The sequence below is a fragment of the Mustela lutreola genome, chromosome 12 (genome assembly GCF_030435805.1).
Source record: "Mustela lutreola isolate mMusLut2 chromosome 12, mMusLut2.pri, whole genome shotgun sequence".
Lineage (NCBI taxonomy): Eukaryota > Metazoa > Chordata > Mammalia > Carnivora > Mustelidae > Mustela > Mustela lutreola.
The window spans coordinates 73,291,080-73,308,694 of record NC_081301.1 but is presented as its reverse complement, the minus strand read 5'-3'; the positions used below and the strand labels follow the sequence as shown (position 1 = coordinate 73,308,694).

The 17,615-nt window shown below is 38.2% G+C and overlaps 1 protein-coding gene across 9 annotated transcripts in view; it reads right to left on the bottom strand.

The window, feature by feature from the left end:
- The window catches only part of TUT7 (terminal uridylyl transferase 7), a 61,381-nt gene that overhangs the window by 37,434 nt on the left and 6,332 nt on the right, over window positions 1–17,615 (bottom strand). For 8 of the 9 annotated variants that reach the window (XM_059142744.1, XM_059142750.1, XM_059142749.1 and 5 more), the window contains exons 3-11: window positions 16,654–16,835; window positions 16,197–16,313; window positions 15,518–15,695; window positions 13,843–13,931; window positions 11,585–11,636; window positions 10,790–10,859; window positions 9,878–10,004; window positions 8,245–8,364; window positions 1,042–1,194 (exon numbers count right to left, since the gene is read on the bottom strand). In XM_059142744.1, the coding sequence (XP_058998727.1) occupies window positions 1,042–1,194; window positions 8,245–8,364; window positions 9,878–10,004; window positions 10,790–10,859; window positions 11,585–11,636; window positions 13,843–13,931; window positions 15,518–15,695; window positions 16,197–16,313; window positions 16,654–16,835 (1,088 nt within the window). Of the gene's footprint in view, window positions 1–1,041; window positions 1,195–8,244; window positions 8,365–9,877; window positions 10,005–10,789; window positions 10,860–11,584; window positions 11,637–13,842; window positions 13,932–15,517; window positions 15,696–16,196; window positions 16,314–16,653; window positions 16,836–17,615 lie in introns of those variants that run through there. The other variant, XM_059142753.1, reaches the window with a different exon arrangement.

The window sequence follows — 17,615 nt, the reverse complement described above, 5'->3', positions numbered from 1 at the left end:
CCCTTATCGCCAGGGGCTTGTAAGCATTTCACCGAGATGACTTGATAATACCACCACGTGGAACTTACAAAAACGTGGACTTATCTACACTAGTGGTACTTAAGCTGTTTCTCGTTATTGTTTTTCTTCTTTTAAAGTAGGAAACACTTTTTTTTCCAAAAGACAAAAACAAGCCCCCACCCCAAAACGACAAGTAACATTTACTGAGTGCTTACCACTTGCTTGGCACTGAGTTAAGCATTCTAGAAGTCAATGACTCTATCAGAGGGTACCAGTATCATCTCCATTTTTAGATGAGGAAACTTGGGCCCAGGAAGATTAAGTCACTTGCCCAAGGACACACAGCCAGGAAGTGGGACAGCTGGATATAAATTCAAAGATTCTGGCTCCACAGCCTGTACTCTTCTCCACTACTGGAACCCCAAGAAGAAAACAGAAAAAAGTGGTGGTGTTCTGGTGGCAACGGGTTGAGTGGCACCACCTCCCTTCTCTCTCCAGCTCTCAAGGACTCAAGAAAACACAACTGGAGAATCTATGACTCGCCGCCACTTCCCCATTTTAGGCACGGACCAGAGCTTGAGTAGAGCGAGGACTAGGATCCTGGTCTCAGAAGTCCTTTGTGGCTATTGCTGCCACTGCAAACCAGAGAGTTACAGGGAAGGTCGTGGGGTCAGGGCCCATATACCAATTTGGGACAGATTCCTATTCTTATTTCTAGTACAATGACATTGCTCAGATTTGTTTAAATTTCAACAGCAATTCTTTCCTTGTGCATAAATTTCCCTGCCTACCCCTAATGGTATGGATGAGGACACTGAAATGCATTATACCAAGTACTTCTTCACTGTGGATTCAGTGATCTGAATTTTACCTTTTCTCATTATTTATCTATTGCAAGGACTGAACAGACTAGGAAATGAGAACATCCATGGAAGAGTTAAGATAGCTGACAGATGAGAGGAGGACCGATAACTCACAGACTCCACAATTAACAGTGAAATCAAATATAAATGGCAAAATTAAAAATGAGAGAGAACAGACCTGTCCCCTTTTAACAGGCATTTCTTTTGGGGCCCCTTCTTTTGCTGTGTCTGCATCGCCGGCGGCACTCTCAGTGTATTCCCAGAACACGGCGTCATTTTGAACATCTTTAAGGTTGAAGTTCCCTAGTTTGTTTAATGAGAATCCTTCAATCTAGGAAAAATTAGACATATCCTATTACAATGAGATAGAAAGGATTTTATATCAACCACAGTTTATTTATTTGGAAGAAATGGAAACATAACTCACTGAAAATAGAAAAGGTTATCATATAAGTTTATGAACCGAGACATCTGTTCATTTAAAAATATTCTTTGAAATAAAAAACAAGTTTTCACTTGCAAAAGAAATGGTGATTTTGTGAAATACTTCTTTAGTAAACAGTTTATGAGAAGGTAACACAGCCTGGGCTCAAGGCCACAGGCTCTGGAGTCAAACTGCACAGGTCCCAACCTCGGCTCCCTGGAGGAACTGTGAGATCTCAGGTTTCTGTAGAAATGGGCTACACTAGAACCTCCTCCGTGATACTTGTGACATGAAATAATGTACAAAATCCACCGACACAGCAAAAGGCACACAGTGAATGCTTAATGTAAGAAACTGTTTTCTACTGATGTTCCTGAGATGTCAATTGCTAAAGAACACAGCCTGGGCTCAAAAGGTGTAAGAAATGTGGAACAAAATTGAACAGGTGTTTTTTGTTTTGTTTTGTTTTGACTGTGTGGTGGGATTGATCACAGGCTTTAAACAGGTTAAGGTACACGAGTCATGGTACGGATGTGGTACCCTGTTTCTCAAATATATTTCTACAACAAGTGGGACTATGTTTTTGGTTTACTACACAGAGTAATCCCAAACCATAAGCTGTCCTGCTCACAGTGGTTTCCTTAGAACTCAGAATAAAATTCAGGGCTTAGAAAGAATTTAGGTAATCTGTCCCTTTGCCACTGCTCAGTCCCATTTTCCCCATATGCTCCCCCCCACCACCCCGCCACCACCTGGCTGACAGCACTACTCCGCTTTGAAGGCTCTTCGCGTAACAATCACTAAGCCACGCTGTGGGGGAGGGGGGCTGTGCTTTTAGGGCTCTAGCTAAGAAATTCTTGCCCACCCTCAGGCTGCAAAGATTTTTTTCCTGTTTTCTTCTAGGTATTTGATTATTTCAAAACAAGTGAGCGAGAGCATGAGTTGAGGGAGAGGCAGATGTAGGAGCTTTAAACTCTCCACCAACCAGGGAACCTGGTGCAGGGCCCCGTCCCAGGAGCCTGGGATCATGACCTGAGCCGAACGCACAGGCTTAGCAGACTGAGTCATCCAGGTGCCCAAGGAATTTGATAACTTTAACTTCCACCTTTAATTCTTTGATCTATTTTGAGTTAATTTGGGGGTAATTTGGGAGGTAAAGGGTTGATGTTTATATTTTTTTCCCTTATTGTCTAGTTTTTCCATGATCAACTGCTTTAAAGACTTTCCCCCAATGAAATGCGTAGGCATTTTTGTTGAAAACAGTATCAATGCTTCCAGTCCACAGACTTGGTGTGTCTCTACATTTATGTATGTTCTTATTTAACTTTCACAGTAATATTCTAGTTTTCGAGTTGGAAGTCTTATGGATCTTTTGTTAAATTTATTCTTCATTATTGTGTTATCAAGAAGCATTGGTAATGGAATTGTTCAAAACCTTTTTAAATGTTGCTAATATATAAAAGTACAATTTTTTTTATATCATCTTTGTATTCTATGTTCAAACTAAATATACTAGTAAGCTCTAGAGGTGGTTTTGTAGTTTTCTAGGATTTTCTATGTAAACCATCACGTTACCTCAAATAGAGAAACTTCTACTTCTTCCTTTCAGGTTTTTTATTTTATTTTCTTTCCTTATTGTAATGACGAGAACTTCCTTTAAGTATTTAGATAGAAATAGTGTGTGGGGGGTGGTGGGATGGGGAAAGACACATCCTTTTTTGTTCACAGTGGTACAGGTCAAACATCCGGATTCCAATATCAGGTAGGATGTTACTGACAGGTGTTTTTCATAAATGCCCATTTTCAGGCTGAGAAAGTTCCCTTCTGTTCCCAGTTTGAAGAGAGGTTTTGTTTTTGTTTTCTTTTAATCATAAATGAATGTTGAATTTTATTTTTTTTTCCTGCATCTCTTGAGGATCACATGAGTTTTTCTCCTTTATTATTTTTGTGTATTTCTCAGTTGATTTGTTAATATTTTGCTTAGGGTTTCAGTGTCCATGCTCATGAGGGATACTGGTATATAACAGCTTTCTTTTGTGTGTCTGGTTTTGATATCAGGGTAATGCTGGCTTCTTTCTCCTATCTTCTGAAAGAGCTTATGTAGTTGATATTATTTCTTCCTTAAACGTTTGGCAGAATTCACAAGTAAAGCCATTTGAGCCTGGAGTTTTCTTCATGGGAAGGTCTTTAATTACAAATTCATTTTCTTCAGTGAATAAAGGGAGTAAATAAAAATAAAGGGAGTAAATAAAAAAAAAAATAAAGTCAGAGACATGCTGAGTTTACACAGGCTATTTTTTTTTCTTGAATGCTCTTTTTGTGAGTCTTACAAGGACAGGTCTCCTTGATCTAAGTTTTCTAATTTTTTTGGTATAAAATTGTTTATAGGGGCGCCTGGGTGGCTCAGTGGGTTGGGCCTCTGCCTTTGGCTCAGGTCATGGTTTCAGGGTCCTGGGATCGAGCCCCTCGTTGGGCTAACCACTCAGCGGGGAGCCTGGTTCCCCTTCCCTCTCTCTGCCTGCTTCTCTGCCTACTTGTGATCTCCTGTCTGTCAAATAAATAAATAAAATCTTTAAAAATTGTTTAGAATTTTCTTTTATCCATTTATGTCTGTAAGATCTGGAGCGATAACCCCCCTTCATTCCTGATACTGATACTCTTCCTTTCTCATGAATCTATGGGGGGCTTATCAGTATTACTGATTGAACAGTTGGCCTTGTTTTCTCTACTGTTACTCTATTTTCTCTTGATTTTGTCCGTATCTTTATTTGTTATTTCCTTTCTTTAGAAACTTATTATGGGCTGCAACACCTGGATGGCTCGGTCAGTTGAGCATCCCACTCTTGATTTCAGCTCAGGTCATACATATCTCAAGGTTGTGAGATGTGAGCCCTGCCTCAGGCTCCCCCTAGGTCCCATTTTCCTTGCTCTTTGTATATTGAGTAATTTTAGACTGCATTCTGGATACTATAATGCTATACTATATTGTGAAAATTATGGATTCTTTATGTTGCTCTAGAACATGTAGCTACTTTTATAGGTAATTAACTTGGCTACACCAACTGCAGACTGTCTCTTCTCTGGTGGACAGCAATTCTGATCTCAGTTCATTTTTTTAAGGAACTTTAGTGTAAAGTTTAATTTTGCTAGGAATTAGGCTATGTTTACTGATTGTTTTAGCTGTAGATGTCAAGAGGCTCAAAGTTTCTCTGGTGTTCTTGTTTTTGTCTTCCCTGTGGTTTTCGGGTTTCTCAAGAGATTTCTTCTGAACTGAGGTCTTGCCATTATAATCCTATTTTATGCAGAAGCCCTAACAATGTGGTAAGGTCTGTGGGAGGGGAAGCATTCTACAGTCCTATGATCAGGTGTCAGTCTTTTAGCAGAGCCTGTGCTCCTGGACTGTGACCTTGACAAAGTGCTTTTCAATCCTCCCCACCTGAAGTAAGACAGGAAGGCACAGGAAAGGGGCTGGAATTGGGTATTTTTCTTTTCCCTAGGCCGGTTAGGCCCTGGTTAAAAAAAAAGTTTCACTTGAAGGCAGGCTTTTGTTTAGGAGAATAGCGTGCTCTGGGCATACTTCAAAATGGTGACTTCTTTTCTCATCCTGCCAAAAGCACAAGGGGATTGTTCTTGGATCTCCACCCTGAGAATCTGGTGGGGGTTCTTGGAGTAGAACCTGTGAAATCACTGGGAGGTTCCCTAAGACTGGGGCCCCTGCTATTTTTCACTCTCAGGCTTGTGCAGACTGAGCCTCCAGAACCACAGTCTAAGCCCTCTTACCCTGGTATTGGCTCTGCTCCTGGGGTTCTGCTCTAACAAGTTATAATTTGCTGTATTTCTCTGTCTCTCCAGTTCTAGGGGCATTGGCTTTCCTTGACCTCAAATCTCTGATAGATCTCTAAGAGCTGTTGATTTTTAGTTTATTCAGTTTTTTTTTTTTTTCCTTTTTCTGAAGACAGAGTGATGACTTCCAAGCTCCTTACAGGACAGATTAGATTGGTTCAGGAGTTGGTCAGAGACATGCTGAGTTTACACAGGGAATTAAGGGTTCCATTTTCAGTATCTTTCCCTCTGTATTTTTCCCCTCTATCTGGTGGCCCTAGTTCCTCTGGCCAGAGAGAGGGCTGGTTTTGCTGTCAGAGTGCGTGCCTTCAGGGTAAAGCCACAAAAGAAGAACAGAAACTCACTATGTGTTGGCCACTTGCTCCAAAGTTTGACTCTGTCCGAAGTCTGCTTATGCTTGTTCAGTCTCTAGAGCCTTCACATTGTTGATTTTTGTGTTTTGCTGAGAATTTATAGCAGTTATTTATAACTGACATTTGGACAGGAGGTTGTGCCCCACTATCATCAGTAAAACTTGACTTTCTGTTGAGGGGGAAAAGAACTACATTTGTTCTCCTGCCTTGGTTCAGGAGCTTTACATTCATGATCTCATTTCAGAATTTCTCAGGTGAGGACTCCGAGGCTCCAAGAAAATAACTTGCTGAAGGTCCTAAGGACATGTGTAAGTGACAAGATCTGGAGGAATCGTAGGGCTAGCAAACTTTAGACTACTCTTTTTTCTATTATATTACCTGCCATCTTTCATGGGTAAATAACTGCTAAAAGCTAAATCTATACAGATTTAGGTAGATTCCAAAGAACAACTACTAGAAGACTAGTTGCTGGGGATAAAAGATGCTGAGAAGACAGGGTTAAACCTGCTCATCAGTCACAATTCACTATGATTAATTTTAGTCAAATCAAAGTCTAATAACGATACATGGGAGTAACAGGTCTGCAAGGACAGCCTCCGACATGGAAGAGGTCGGCGTAGGTTGGGAGGGAATGGTTCAACAATCTCTGAAGAGATAGATGAAGGCACAGAGGCACGATACCTGAACTTCTTGACTGGGAATTTCATCTTAGTTATCTGTATATTCCCTTTGGGGCCAAGTAAAATGACAAACGTACATAGAGCTTTAAAGATTTTAAGGAATTAACAGTTTAGAAACTTTTATAAACATAACTGAAATCTTCAAAGCATTTTGTACAGGAATAACAATGTAAAATTTCTGGCATCAATAAGGAGCTGAATTTAATTTCTCTCCTGTACTTGCTTTATATTTCTATGACCCTAGCAGAAGCTTCTAGTATTGGTTAAGACTTTAGCATTGATGCCTGATGAGCTTAAAATACTGAAAACTGGGGCGCCTGGGTGGCTCAGTGGGTTAAGCTGCTGCCTTCGGCTCAGGTCATGATCTCAGGGTCCTGGGATCGAGTCCCGCATCGGGCTCTCTGTTCAGTGGGGAGCCTGCTTCCTCCTCTCTCTCTCTCTCTCTGCCTGCCTCTCTGCCTACTTGTGATCTCTGTCTGTCAAATAAAATAAATAAAATCTTAAAAAAAAAAAATACTGAAAACTGTAGATCATTTCGGTTTAGGCAGTAGAGTGTGCCTTATTTGATCACAGAATTCAATCCATTTTTGGCCACCACATACCTGTTTCTGTGATTAAATCTTACATAAAGAAATGGTATAATCAAAAGCAAATTCAATGTCACTTTAGAGGATGTCCAGTACCACTGCCTAGAATACACTAGCCATTGAACAAGGTACTCATACTACTGTATTCTTAAGCAAATCCTGAGGAGAATCACATCACCAGAACAGACACATCCCTTTTCTTGCATCCTCACATCAGTGACAGATGACTACTCAGAGGTGACCAGGACACCAGAAAAAGTAAGCATGGGAACACATACGATGTGTTCTAAAGGCCCTCTCGGGCACAGGAATCTAACTGGTTTGGTTTTATTCTAAACTCCTGTCTCTATGGATTAAAGTGAAAGAAAAACCTTAAAGACCTTCACAGGCCCTTTTGGGTGATAGAAATAGTTACTTCTCAGCTAAGGGTTGACTGTTCTCTCTTCTTTCCATCAGCACAGCTATCTGGCAGACACCCACTGGTCCCATGCATTCTCTCGTTTCAGTACCAAAAGCACAAAGAAAGTACTCTTCAGGCCAGTGGGACACACAGTGGTCTGTGATCCCTTCTCCATGACAGAGTTTACGAGGGGCTCATTCTGCTTTGGTCTTTGTTCCTAGGACCCAGCAGATAATGGTCCTTGCTCAATACTCACTATATAAGTACAAAGAAAAAGCTCTTCCCTATAATCATATATTTTTCATATGTATTCATAGTTAAGCTACTCTTACAGAACAAATCCTCCTTAAATGATGAGAATCCTGTGTACTTTAAGAAGAAAGGTGGTTACGGTACCATATGTGCCGAAATAAGCTTTTTACCAAGTTAGACTTTTTATATAGTAAGTATACATATAAGATTTTATCAAGATAAGCACCTAAGATTTAAAAGAAAAGTTCCCAAAATGATGAGAAGAGTATTATTTTGACTTTGAGATGGAAACTTCTTCAATCCTATTTGAATAAATCAACTTTAATGTATGTAAAAAGAGTGGTCACATTACTGAATTTTAACTCATCTTGAACAACAAAATACTATTCAAGAGGTGACGACAACATTCTGCATCTTGCAGTCTCCATACTTCTATTTTCTTTCATTTCCCAGAGAATGGGGAATGCAGAGAGCTATTTAGACTAGAACAGAAAGTAAGTTACAGCAATTGAATGCTTTGTACAGTTTGTCTGGAGGTGACTTGTAAATTTAAGTATCTAGTTATACCCAAAGGAAGTATGTACCAAAGGATAAATTTAATTCGGGTTCACAATGTCTTGTTTAAAGTCCTCAGGACCCTACGTGTTTCGCAAATTAAAACACCAGCATCTTATAGTCAAATACACTAAGATTTCAGCAGTGAGAGGCATGAATATTCATACTAGCATGATAAATAAATTCATGTCCGTTCTGGTTAAGTTTAGATTTTGAAATTACGTGTAAGCAATTCTGGCCCCGTAATAAAATCAGTATCAGATATATAAGCAAAAAAAGTTTTATACCCATGATCCTAGATAAACAGGCAGAAGAGGTTCTTTCCTCTGTTGAAGAAAGAAAATGGCCATCAAGGCAAACACATAAGGTGGCAAGCCTCCTTCTTCAGGGCGATCTATACTGCAAAGCTACAAATAAGAGGAAAAAAAGATAAGCACTCTTTTGTACCAGTCTATGATTTATATAATTTGGTCTAAAACCCAAAACACCACAGTGACAAAAAATAAAACTTCCTGAAACTTTTTGAGCAACCACATGTTGTGATGTTGAGGGGCAACTTCCATTTCAAATTTTTTTTTTTTTTAAAGATTTTATTTATTTATTTGACAGAGAGAGGTCACAGCAGGCAGAGAGGCAGGCAGAGAGAGGGGAAGGGAAGGAAGCAGGTCCCTGCTGAGCAGAGAGCCCGATGCGGAACTCGATCCCAGGACCCTGAGATCATGACCTGAGCCGAAGGCAGCGGCTTGACCCACTGAGCCACTCAGGCGCCCCCCATTTCAAATTTTTAATCTAATTTTTTTTTTTTGGACACCCACAGCAAATCCACTCGACTTGGTTAACACACTTGTTAGTGAAATGGTTCAATCCTAAGTGCAGGCCAACTGGCTCTGCTCAGTTTAATGGTCCCCTCCTCTGAACCTAATGCCTTGAAAATTCATGCTTTGCTCAGAAAGGTGACTGGGGAGAGAATGTAGGCAAACTCATTAGCACCAACAGGAATAACCGTTTAAAAAGCACAGACTACTCAGTGACGAGGTGGGAAGCAGCTTTCAAAGGATGGCATGTTGTAATTACCAATTCACCCGGTTAAGACTGGTGCAATGCTTGGCTTATCCTGCACCAGAGCAATAGGTACTATATATTGTTACTGCTATATCTTTTTTTTTTTTTTTTTTTTTAAGATTTTATTTATTTGTCAGAGAGAAAGAGAGAGAGAACGCATTAAAGTGCTCAGGCAGGGGGAGTGGCAGGCAGAGAGAGAAGCAGGTTCCCCACTGAGCAAGGATTCCGATGCAGGCTTGATCCCAGAACCCTGGGATCATGACCTGAGCCAAAGGTGGACGCTTTACCTACTGAGCCACCTAGGTGTCCCTGTTACAGCCAAATCTTAATCAGTAAAGCTCTAGCTTTTCTCTATAAAGTACCTACACAGAATCTCAATTTTATAATCATCATGGGGCCTTCAATTTTAAGGAAATACTAAAAGCTCTAATAAATATCGAGATATCACACTTAAAACATTATAGAAATATAAGCATGAGCAGAGAATGACCTCAATTTTTTGGAGTTTCTGCGTACACGATTATAAATGGTATCACTCAAACCTTCCTGTGCCTAAGAATAGTGTTGGGAAACTAGATAGAATGTAAATTCTTGGGTCATATTCTATATTTGACCCATAAATCTGATTTTTAATAAGCACTATAAGTCATTTTGATCTTTTCAGCAATATGTTACAGTGAAATAGACACAATAAATTTTCCTTTCTGCAGACATTAAAATTTGTTCCAATGCTCAGATGCTTACTCTCTTCATGTCTATAAATATGCATCCAAACATAAAATTAACCAAGCAAAAATCAAAGCAGACTGTTTATGCATACATAGAAAGTGCTCACACATTTAAAGAACTCAAACCTACCTTTGCCCAGTGCCGAAAGGCAATCACCAAAGGAACCAGCTTCGATTCAAGTTTTCCAAGGGCAGTTAAATGGTTTGTTGTCAAACAAGCATTTTCATTTCCTGCACTCACTTTACAAAGAAGACCACTGAGGGTAGGGGGAAAGAAAAAGAAAGATAAAAAGCATTACACAGGTATCAGGTATTATTTACACTGACAATAACTAATTTGCAATGATAATAAATATCTTCAAAATGAAAATAAAAAACTCACAAAATCTTTATGGGTCATTTAGGTCACTGCATTAAGCAGAAGACAGGGCAGCTATTCTCTGAGTGAACTTTATTTTTCAGAAGTAAAACTCTGTATTTTCATACATTAAAACTATTTCTGGAGGGAAATAAAAATCAGGAAAATATGGTAAGCTGGTTCAAATGGGAGTAGGAATTCATCTTTGTAAAAGAGTGTTTTCCCAAGAGCTGGGGGAATCTGCCTAATGAAGAATCATTACAGCCTACAAACCACCCATGTACTGTGGTGATGGTAATGCTTCCAGATGGAGGAAGAGACACATGGGGGAAGTCATGCTAATTGTTATTCAGCACTGCTAAAAATGCTGCTAAAAAGGATGACAAAGTAAGGTGGCTACAGAAAGTAGCCCTTCGATAAAGTTGTTTTTTACTGAAATGAAATGGGTCAAAATAGTTCCTTCCTCTGCTGCTGCCTTTCAAATAATTTTATTCTTTTTAAAATAAAACACCTTCTCCTCTTGCATCAAATGCCAACATACAGAAAGAATGCTAATAGTGAGTCTGTGAAATTAACTACATAAGGAGCTTGTTATTCTAGAAATTGGACATTAAGATATAATAAAGTACACGTGCTCCTGGCAAGTTTCTATTTAATATATAAACAGCTTAAAGAAATGGAGACCTTTGCTTTTCTCTGCACACCACCACTGGCACCCTAGCGTGGAAGTCTGCATCAACATCAATAAAAGAGTCTGAGGAAAGAAGAAAAAATATTAAGTAGGTTAATTAAACCTCTGTTTAAAAGCAGAACTAGATGAAGTACAAGTTGTGACTTAATCCGTTTGGCCTTCTGAAAGAGGATTATGAAATAAAGCTCTGAGATGCCTTGAAAAGGGAAACAGTATTATGTATAACAGTCAAGTAATCACGTTAATTTAAAACCCTTATTTTGTAAGACTCACATTTGATTAGAGCTGACTCACTACTGAATCAGAATATTTAAGTGTTGTTATGTGGATAAGGTTAATTAGAAATATGGATAGGATATATGCAAAAACAAAACTGCTGCAAAAGCTACTGTAAAATATCTGGGCTCAAAATACATATTGACTGAAGTAAGAAGAAATGTTTCAATGTTTCATCCAACCCAAACAAGAAGGATGGGAAAGACTAATTCATGGGATGAGACAGGTAAATGAGTCCTCAAGTCCTAAGCCAGACATTACTTTGGACACTGATAGCCCTAACCAGGAGCAAGTATTTGATGACTGATTAATCAGGGTTGGGTCACACCTATTTATCATCTGTGAGGTATTAATTTAAATCACAGAATAGTTTTGTTTGGATATTACCCACAGAAATAATTAAAAGATGCATGACTTCCTTCCTATTTTCAACGTTTGACAAACAAGATATATTCAAATTATGACAAAAGAAAGAAAATTTAGAGCAAAACGTGGAAAGAATTTGGCCTTACCACTGTTCTTTAAACATTCTTGAACAAGTAAGAGAACATCTGGCTGAGACATCTAGGAAACAAATCAATGAAAACATTACTAATCCACATGTAGGAAACAAATCAATGAATACAATAATCCATAAGTACTGTTGTTTCACTGAGATAATACACAGTCATTGGAAGTTATCCAAACTCCTTTCCAAATTAGAAAGCACGCTGCTACCCCAGGAAATAAATTAATCATTATGCTCCGTGTACACATCAGTCAGAGACAGAGACAAACGCCAAATGAGGGCAAGTGATCTGTTGCACAGTCAACTCCTGCATAACGAATTCCTGACATAATTAGCCTCTCCGCAAACCTCCAAGACGTCAAGCTGTTCAAGTCGCTGATCACTGTAAGATTACGTCAACAGATTGCTTGCTGGTCTCCACTTCAGCCTTGCCCTCTCCAGTCCTTGCTCCATGTAGGAACCACAACCACTTAACGTCATAAATCAGACCTAGTCCTGCCCCTCCTTAAAACTCCCAATAGCTTCCTACTGCCCTTAGGTCATAGTGAAACTCTTTATCAAGGCCCACAGATCCTGCATGTTGGGCCCTCGGTCCTAATATTATGGATGCTTCTTTCTCTTGGTCCTTCCACCATGGCTTCCATTCTACCTTCCATTCAGCTCCCTGACTAGGCTAAGCTCTGTAGGGATTTAGGGTACTTGCAAACACCGCTCTCTCTGCCTGAAACACTCACCCTTTGACTTCCTTATTCCTTTTCATTGTTTAGAGCCTAGAGTCAAAGCCATTGCTTCAAAGGGGATTTTGATGGCTGGATCTACACATCTCCTGTTCTTTTCTGTCACAGAACCTGGTTTCCCAACATAGCTCTCATTTTAATTAATCATATATTGTAATTACTTATTTCCTCCACTAGGCATGAGTTCCACGAGGGAGGAATCCTAACTGTTTTGTTCTCTGGGATTTAGGACAGTGCCTGGCATACAACACGGACTCAGTGAGGATTTGCTAAATGAATGATGACACCAAAATAACTGCTATGCTGGTAAATTACTAACTTTGATTGAATTTTAATTCAAGTTTAAATTTAATTCAATTATGGGCGCCTGGATGGCTCAGTGGGTTAAGCTGCTGCCTTCAGCTCAGGTCATGATCTCAGAGTCCTGGGATCGAGTCCCGCATCGGGCTCTCTGCTCAGCAGAGAGCCGGCTTCCCTCTCCCTCTGCCTGCCTCTCCATCTACTTATGATTTCTCTCTGTCAAATAAATAAATAAAATATAAAAAAAAAATAAATTTAATTCAATTTTGACTGAAGGCTAAAAGAAGAGTAAAATCTATTGGTCAGCTGACCATGTAGCTATAGCCGTCAGGGATGGCAACGAATGAGAAGCTGTATGACAGAACATTCCTGGGATGATGCCCAGGAATCTTCTTCATTATTATTATTATTATTTTTTAAAGATTTTATTTATTTGACAGACAGAGATCACAATTAGGCAGAGAGGCAGGCAGAGAGAGAGGAGGAAGCAGGCTCCCCGCAGAGCAGAGAGCCCGATGCAGGACTCGATCCCAGGACCCTGGGATCATGACCTGAGCTGAAGGCAGAGGCGTAACCCACTGAGCCACCCAGGCGCCCTTCTTCATTATTTTTAACTAGCAAACCAGGTAAATGGCATAAACCATCTGCAAACTGGCCTGGGGAACCAGCAGTGGATGAACAGATGATCTATTAGAGTGCCTTCCAGATTCAAAATTCTGACTCATATCTTTTTCAATCATATTTGAACCAGAAATCCAGGCTAGGTGTGAGTCTTCAAAAGCCCAATTATTTTAACCAAGTAGGTATATAGAAGTAGCAACTTAGGAGCGAATGGAGTTTTCAGGTCACAAATGTTGCCACATCCACACTGTTTAAAATCTGAAATTCTTCTCTGACATTGGAAAGTTGACTTTACCAAGATAATTTAATCTTCTCAAGTTAACAGAACCTAAAAAAGCCCCATTAGAGTTACATAGTTAGAAAACCAGCATTTGAAGTATACATGAAAGATCTATAAAGAAGTACAGAAATCTGTACAGTATTAAAAGAAATGCACTAAAATTGAAGGTTGGCAGAAGAGCATGGAACTGGAAGTTTTGGGGGGAAAGCTGCCACTTATATTATCTTCAAGTATCTAAATATACTCTTATATAGCTCACATTTGAAAAAAAAAAGAATTTCCAGACCACTCTGTGAAAATTTCAACATTTTATTTTGTACTTACAATGGCTGGAAATTGAATGTCAATATTTACATCTGAATTTTTGAAACCCAATCTGCTACAGGATGACCCATATAATCTCAGAGAACAATCTGGAAAAAAAAAAAGTCATATATAAGGTGAAATTTCTCAGAAGTCATAACAAAACACTGCTGTTTAAGACATGGAACCATCAATTAAGACTATGCATGAATGTAAGACAGTATTCAAATCTAGTATAAATAAACAAAAAGGAACAGCTGGCTCTTTGCTTGTATTCATTTTGTTTTATGTAACGGGGGATGGCTGCATGGTCTGCAGTTTAGGTTAACAGCTACTCTTTTATGCCAATTGTAAAACATGTTTAAAAAATTCTAACTTATTTTATATTTTGTGCAGAAAATATTATTTGCCAGGATTTTTACAATCGGAAAGCTAAAAACGATGCTTAACTTTGTCTTATATTTATAAACCTGATAGTATACTCAAGAGTTAGTACAAACATTTAATCTTTTCGAAAATACACATACAGGTATAATTTACTGTAAAGATCATGTTTCAACAGAATACTCATAAAAATCAGCATAAAGTTACTTTTCAGTATAATTATGAACAAAAAGACGCTTAATACAATATGCTCTCTTAGGGAAAACTTTTGAAAAATAATTATAAAATCACTGATATAACTTAAAATGTTAGGCAACAAGCAATTCACTCTTAAGAGGAAGACAGGTGTGTGTGTGTGTGTGTGTGTGTGTGTGTGTGTGTGTGTATTTGCTGCCTATATTTATTTATGGCATTTTCTCCCAATGTTTAACATCACTGTGCCAAAAAATCATCTCCTTTCCACCAGGGGTTTTTGTGGGGTTTTCTAGGTTTGTTAAGTCAAGTGGTTTCTTTGAGTTTTAACAGTTTTCCATGACAAAGTACATTAAATTTTATAATGGAAATCTACAGCACAAATCACTGACATTACAAATCCCTTTCTCGGAACTTGTCTATAACACAAAGGATGACATACAGATATAATGAAATGAGCAGATCCTTGCCCTTTATTTTTATGAAGGTATACACAAGAATGAATGATAGTCCATATGAATGCTTTTTCAGTAGAACAAATGGTTCTATGGGGGATATGGTGATAACCTCTGAATAGTGATTCCAATCCTAACTGTGGGTTAGAATCACTTGTGGAGCTTTCTAAACAATAGTTTTCTGTGGCTCCACAGACATATCCTGGAAAATTTAATCAACAGTACACAAAATCTATTACAAAATAGGTTCAGAGCTCATTTTAGATGTTGCAATTCTTTTTAAAAGTGGTTAAACAGAACCTTTTTGGGACACAACCTGAGAATGACTCAAATATACTTTTATTTTAACTTAAAATGTTGTGTCAATTTGAATAGGTAGGAAGGTAAACAGGTAGATACACAGAGTCCCACAGTGCCCTCCTAATTGGGAGCATTTAACTTAAAGTACATGTGTACAAGGAAATTCATAATGAAGACAGGTTTAATGACAGTGCACATAGAAGTCTTTGTTACCTTGGGGAAAGCCAGAAGAAACAAAAACAAACAAAAATTAAGAGCTTCAGGACATGGTAATTCAATTTCTATTAAATGAAAATTACTATGGGTTGGAAAAATGCATGAGGCACTTTTAGGTAGCTAAATAGAAAAACAAATCTAGAAAATACCTGGTAACTTGTGTTGGAACACATTTCCCATGATACGTTTAATTTCTAGTCTCTGTTCCAAGTTCTCATTGTGTAAGCCAAACTCCTGTACCACTTTGTCAATGGCAATACCAATTGCATTTATCTGGGAGGGTGTAGGCGGGGGTAACGTAGTGAGCAACTCTTCCTCTTGTTTCTCCTTTTAAGATCAATATTGAGATTAAAAATGACTCACACAGTTTTTACCTTCTACCATTCACTGAGATAACACCCTGTAGAATATTCTGGAATATTTTTCTTAGCTCTCCCTCTCACCTTAGCTGTGTTAGTCTTCAGTTCATCAAACACATATACTTCTTTATGCACATAAAGTGATAATAGAAGGCAGGCAAAAATAAGGAAAAAGTGCAGGGAAAAAACATTAAAAGCAGCAATGACAAATTATTTGCTTTATTATTACGGGCATAAGGGCATATACCAAGGTCCTATCAATGACTTCACTCATCTTGATACTGTTCTTAATGAAATTCATAAGACTGCCCAGCAAAACATATCTGACCAATGTATTTTGTCTAAAATAAATTCAGTAATATAAGTAGTGAAGTTATTAATATCATACCCTTAAAGACAGAAATGTCACAAAGATGACAAGTAAAAACAACTAACAAATAAACATTTGTTTGGGTTACATTAAACTTACCTTAATGTTTTTCTTGTGCCTCTTCTCTTTGATGTGCTTATGGGCAAATGCAATGGATTCAATTAAAACATCACAAAGTTTGCAGGTGTACTTAGCTGTAGGGTAGTTTCTTGGTCGCTATAATTTGGAGAGATTTAGAGAGATATATATATATATACATACACACACACAGTATCTTCTAAAACAGAGGCAAACAAAAGTTAGCCAGAAATTACTTCCCCATCACTTTAAAAACTGTTAATATATTATTGTCACTCTTAACCACTATCCTAATGGCCATTTTTGGGAAGTGATTCTATTAAATCAAATTGAGTACCACTTTTAACTCACAGCGCTTAAATACTAATAACTGTAGTAGGATGCCTAACTCATCAAAGCATACGTTCCAATTACTAGCACAGCTTAAACACAAGTCCTTTAAAGACAAGGACTTTAAGTAACAAATAAAAGACATTACCCTTTTTAGTCTGTCAATGAAGTCTCTTTTTAATCGCTCCTCTGCCTGCTGTAAGCCCAGGAGCTCCTTCGTTGAAAGCACAGACTCGTCAATCACGGGGCCTTCCAAGTCTCCGTCCTGCTCATTTTCCTCATTTCTAGTCCTACGTGGCTTCCGAGGTCTGGACCTCTGCTTCTTGTTTTCTTAAGTTAGGGGGAAAATATTATTGGTAATCTTGAGTAATACCACTATGACAAAAAAGCAGACCGTGCATATTTATTCATACATATTTATTAACTAAGTAATGTGGTTATCTGAACACAGCAAAAGGAAAGCTCTTCCATGGATAAAATGCGTGAATACTCATTGGCCACCTCATCTAGATACACCAACCCACAGAAATCCTCTTTCGGAAACACTGGAAAAGAATTCGCTTCAACCATACAATGTGATTTTATCATTTCTTCCAAGTATACTCCTGAACATATTCAGCAATAGTAAAAATTGTCCTCTGAAGGTAAGTATACTTGTAATTCTAATACACCTAATACATTATGATATACAATATAAATGTATGAAATATATTCTGGTATACCTGTTATTCTACTGAAAACTATCCACATTTGCTTTCATTTTTTTTTTTTTTTTTTTTTTGGTAAACAACCTCAACAGAGCAAAGACTGACAATATGATCTCCAAAGAACTCAGAAATTAACTACATTATCACGTGCAATGAAAATCCATCATTTAGTTGTAAATTCAGCTTTCATGTAATTGGGCCCTCTCCCTACACGGATATAAGCAGTTCAAGCCAAAATTTTATTTACAGAGGACAACTAGTTCCCATCTTATATTTACTTTCATTTTAGCTTCTTTGGACAGCCTGTACAATAAGCACATTTCAAAGAAAAAAAGGCGTTAGTTGAAATAAGCTTTCTACAAGTATGGACTAATTCATTTAAACTCTGTTGTTACTTCTACAA